Consider the following 4,811-nt stretch of genomic DNA (forward strand, 5'->3'; position numbering starts at 1 on the left):
CAATACCAACAACTTCATAGATCACAAAACATATTAGATACTGAGTTCACAATCAAAATAGAATCTGAGATAATATAAAAATCTGAAAAACCCATATCCATACATAACCTTAAACCATCCCTCAAAGCACGTAGTTCAACCACAGAATTAGAACAAATACCATAAAAACTAAAGAAAGCCGCAAGAACCATGCCATCCTTATTTCTGATGAGCCCACCTCCTCCACTAATACCAAGATTTCCTTTGTTTGCACCATCTACATTTAACTTGACCAATGTCGCTGGGGGAAGCCAAAATATGGGAATTGGAGCTATTTGCCTCGATATGGGAGAATTATGTTAAAGACCTACAAAATAATATTCTCCCTCATAAACGAAACTTACAAAATTTAGATAGAAAAGGGATCTCATGCACCCATCTTTTAAGCCGTGGATTATTCTTCTCTCGCCTTGAAGTCTCAAGAAAGGTTTGTCTTTAAGATACCAGAATCGGTACTGTTTTGATTCTAGATTGGACTGTATCGTTTCATATGGGACAAAATACCTTTGATTGTCATTAAAAATTAGTTTTTTTACCTTATTATCTTTCATTCGTATCGATCCAAGAATATGATATCATAAAAGAATTGTGATCTAATCTTGACTTAGGTCAATCCAATCCACTCTAATTATTGTTTTATTTATTTATTTATTTATTTATTTATTATTTTATATTCATGAACTGGTGGTCCAGCGTAGGTAACACTAACACAATAGACCAATGAAAATATCTTTAGTGCATGATGGACGACAGAACGGTTTTTTCATGCCTACGCCAAACTGAGGGATCTTTTTCCCTTTTTCTAATCTTCATTCCATGGAGATGGCCCCAATTGCAAGGTGATCGATACCTCTTCCAGTTTCATCACCAATTGAACTATACGAATGTGATGGAGTAGGGTCCTTGGGCAATTTGTGGGAATTTATTAATATTAGAGAAGTGGATGGAGAAGGGAAGAAGAACGGTCGTTTAGTCATGTTGAGTTCTGGGTCCAGATACATGAAGTTCCCCAGGATCTTTTTCTCTTGGACCTTGCAACACAAATGGCTGCAAAGGTTGGGACCCTGTATCAGGTTACTCTTTTCCAAGGGGTCAGTTCGGCGGCCGATGAGGTTTATACGGTGTAGAGTTACCGGCAACATTATTAGACCTTTACATATCACCATTCCTATTAAGAGGAAGTCGCATATTCAAACTTTGGCCTTCCTAACTTTTGCTACTACTGTGGGATGCTAGACCATGAAGTCAAGCGATGTGTTTCCTTTTTCGATGCTAAGACTACTCACTCAAAGGAACATGGATTCGTAACTTCGGTTCAATATTTCTGATATACCTCATATTCCAGCCTCATCTGGATTGAGTAAAGGGCATCACGGATGCTCTAAGGCATGTACCCTCCATAACTTGGGTTCAATATTTCTGATATATCTCATATTCCAGCCTCATCTGGATTGAGTAAAGAGCATGTACCCTCTATAACGTCCTCTAGAAAGTTGCATTGCTCTATTCGAAATGCCCTTAAGTATTCATCAAAGGTCAATGGTCACTAAGCTACATAATCTAACATTGTTTCTGTTAAGTTTGTCTTGAATTCTTGACCCGTTTTGAAGATTGACCCGATCCGATATATTTTGGTGGGACCCGAATGAAAAATTTTCTGAGATCTATAATGGACGCAGGGGATTGGGCCGATAGGCCCAAGCCCGGAGCCCATCACTGATCTCGTATGTGGGTGCGAGGGCTACGCCCCCACGGTATGGTTCGACTAGATCGACCGCGACCCGATGGGTCGACCCGCGATTTGGAGTATATATAATGTACTGTTGTTTGTTGAGAAAATCATTGTATTTTGGGGTTTTTCGAACTAGGGTTTCAAGGCGAGTTTTTCCTCGCCACTGCTAAGGTGTAATCTTTCTTCTGCATAGTGAATCTTCTTATTCGCCCGTGGACGTAGCACACCACCTTGGTGTGTGAACCTCGTTAAATCTCTGTGTCATACTGATCTATTGTCTCTTTATTATTCGTGTTTTTTGGTGTTTGATCTAACAGTTTCCACCACCAATATAAAACCCAATTAGGCATTGCTGAAATAAACTTTTTTCCAAAATAGCAAAACTCCTTGACTGAGATGGAAGGGGACTCCAAAAGTTCACAATGCCTAAAGAGACAATTACTCAAGTGAAAAGTCATAAAAAGCATAAAATGAAAAGAAAGGGAGAGAGATGAGTGTTGTCATTGCCATACCATCGGTATCCCAGAGAGAAATAAAAATCAAGCTTTTGTCAGTAGTTTCAATTGACAATACGAATGCTCTTCAACATATGCATGTGACCCCTAAACCATAAACCATAAACCCAACATATTTTTATTAGAAAAAAAAAAGTGACCTCAAACATACTTACTGTTAAGACACTTATAATAAAAAGGGGGAGACACTTAAAATAGGGGAGGGTGGGGGGCTTGAGCTCTAGACACACTTAATGTTAAGACACTTAAAATAAAAGGGGGGAGACTGAACCGGAGCTCAAGTGGTCATCAACTTGGATTACTTCTATCATGTTGCAGGGTCCAAGTACACAATTTCCGCTTGTTGTGAAGCTCTTTTGAATCGAAGCAGCCCTTTCAACAAAGTCAATACTTTTCTAGTGTCTTGTATTGCATGACTGATAATCATTGTCTCAAGAACTGGTGACCTGGCAAGGATAAATCTAACAAGTAGCAATTCAATTTCCGTGCCAAGGAATTCAGAAAAATCTACAACCCGGAGTTTGTTGAATGTAGACTCCAATTGATCATTTGCTTCTTGTAGATCTATGACAGGAACAATCGCAGATTCCCTATCATGCCAGAGCTGGAGGGTTGAACAAGTTAATGAGAGCAACGAACCACAGGAGGGAAGAAAGAAAAAAGGACTGTACTATTAAGTTACCAAGACATTAAGCTCTTGCAAATTAGGGGAGCTATTAAGTAAATATATAGCAACTAAAATCTCATTCATATCCGCCACATTTAATTCGATGGAGATGGTCTTCAAATGAAGATAAGTAGAAGGAAGCAGCCTCTTCTCATCACCAATAGACAAGGACTGTAGTAGAATGCAAAAAAAGTAAACATAAAAAAATTGCGTGACAACTGCTAAGTAAATATGAAAATCACAAGGTTTTATTACCTGTAGAAACCAGCCTTCCAAGAAAAGCTCTTGAATAGCAAGTAGAGAGCCAAAAATGTTGCTAAAATCGCATGTCCACATACGGTCAGAAGGAGAGTCAATCGAAAGGCTTGCATAAACTAAAAGTCTCAAATCTTTGAGGCATATACCAATGAAATTTCCAGAGATTCGTAAGTACTCAAGTTTTGGGTTGCTAATTTCAATATGAACAAGACCATTGATATCTATCAATGTCAACCATTCTAGTTGAGGGCAGGCAGAAATCAAACTTTTCAATGTTGCATCAGAGAGTGTAACTTTTGAAAATCCAGAGTTGTGAGACAGCTAAGGCCTTTGAACGTTATAGGAGGTACAGTTATACAGCCAACCAGTTTTAGATGAATCAGTTGTTTAATGAAGAATAAACATGGAAGAACACTATGAGGCTTGGATTCAGAAATCTGAGGTTCAAATTCTGTCAAAGAATCTAATGAAAGTGAAAAAATCCAGCTGTTTATCTCTGAACAGGTTTGCAACTGTGAACTAGAGATCTTAAATGTCCGACTTGGGCCTCTATGAACTAAGAGAACATGATTGATAATTTTCACAAGTTTATCATGACCAAGTGAACCATTAGAGCTTGGTATACATCCATCATTGAATATGAGATGTGGAAATGAAATCCATTTGTATCTCCACTTAGTTGATAGAACACTAGTCCTCACCACATCTCTGATTGACAAACGTGAAAAGATGTTTTCTAGTATGCCTTCTGACATATTACTTAACTTGTCATGAGTTGAACACAGAGCCATTTCCATCCTGCAATGGTTAATAGTTTGATAAATACTTTGTAATGGACACCCCAATTTCTGATATCATAAAAGACTACATTACAGCAACGAAAAACAAAATAGCTATTGCAATTCATGATAGAAATGCAAATTAGAGGAAATTAGACGAATAAGCTACACTGATAAAATTAATTCAAATCTCTAAAGCAGACTTAAAAGGTTTCACTTTGTTTACAGACCCCAATAGTTGAACTGGAATATAAAATATGAATTTGGCGCCCATCACTCGCATGACCCAAACAGTCACATTTAGAATCCTAAATCTTAATTTAGAGACCATCCATCTCTCTCTCTCTCTCTCTTAAACGAACAGGGATATAAATCTTAACAAAGAGGAACAAAGAAAAGAAATTTCAACTGAAAAAGAGAAGAGGATATGAAAAAAAAAAACCCTAAAAATCGCCGGAGAAAGGATTGAACCCTGGACAGAATGGCTGCACTTTCCCTGCAGAATAACCCAGAAAATAGATTGTTTTAGTTTATTTAGTAGATCTAAGAGAAGAAGAAGAAGAAGAACTACAGTAGAAGTTATCCTACCAGTTACTGATGATCGTCTACACTGTAAGCTTCCTCTTTGTCCGCATAATCCATCAAATGCCTATAGGCTTTCCCTTCCTACTCTTCCAAAAATACTTCCTTTTCCCTCCTTTTATTTTATTTTTTTTCATTTCCTTTGGGAAAGGAAAAGTGGATTCCAAATCCACATACTTGTCTCTTTTTCCTTTTTTCTTTTTCTTTTTCTTTTTCTTTTCTTTTCTTTTCTTTTCTTT

General features: G+C 37.5%; 1 protein-coding gene across 2 annotated transcripts; it reads right to left on the reverse strand.

Annotated features, from left to right (window-relative positions):
• Positions 1-2,304: 2,304 nt before the first annotated feature.
• Positions 2,305-4,780, reverse strand: LOC122091054 (F-box/FBD/LRR-repeat protein At1g13570-like). Of its 2 annotated transcripts, XM_042660867.1 has the most exons (4): positions 4,579-4,768; positions 3,209-4,486; positions 2,969-3,124; positions 2,305-2,890 (listed from the first exon to the last, which is right to left on the reverse strand). In XM_042660867.1, exons 2-4 carry the CDS (start codon positions 3,287-3,289, stop codon positions 2,594-2,596), a joined length of 534 nt encoding a protein of 177 aa, XP_042516801.1. In that variant the 5' UTR covers positions 3,290-4,486; positions 4,579-4,768; the 3' UTR covers positions 2,305-2,593. The 2 variants fall into 2 exon arrangements, 1 of the variants encoding a protein (XP_042516801.1); XR_006143798.1 differs by having other exon boundaries at positions 2,305-4,009; positions 4,433-4,486; positions 4,579-4,780.
• Between the last annotated feature and the right edge of the window lie 31 nt (positions 4,781-4,811).

The sequence above is a fragment of the Macadamia integrifolia genome, chromosome 10 (assembly GCF_013358625.1).
Source record: "Macadamia integrifolia cultivar HAES 741 chromosome 10, SCU_Mint_v3, whole genome shotgun sequence".
Classification (NCBI taxonomy): domain Eukaryota; kingdom Viridiplantae; phylum Streptophyta; class Magnoliopsida; order Proteales; family Proteaceae; genus Macadamia; species Macadamia integrifolia.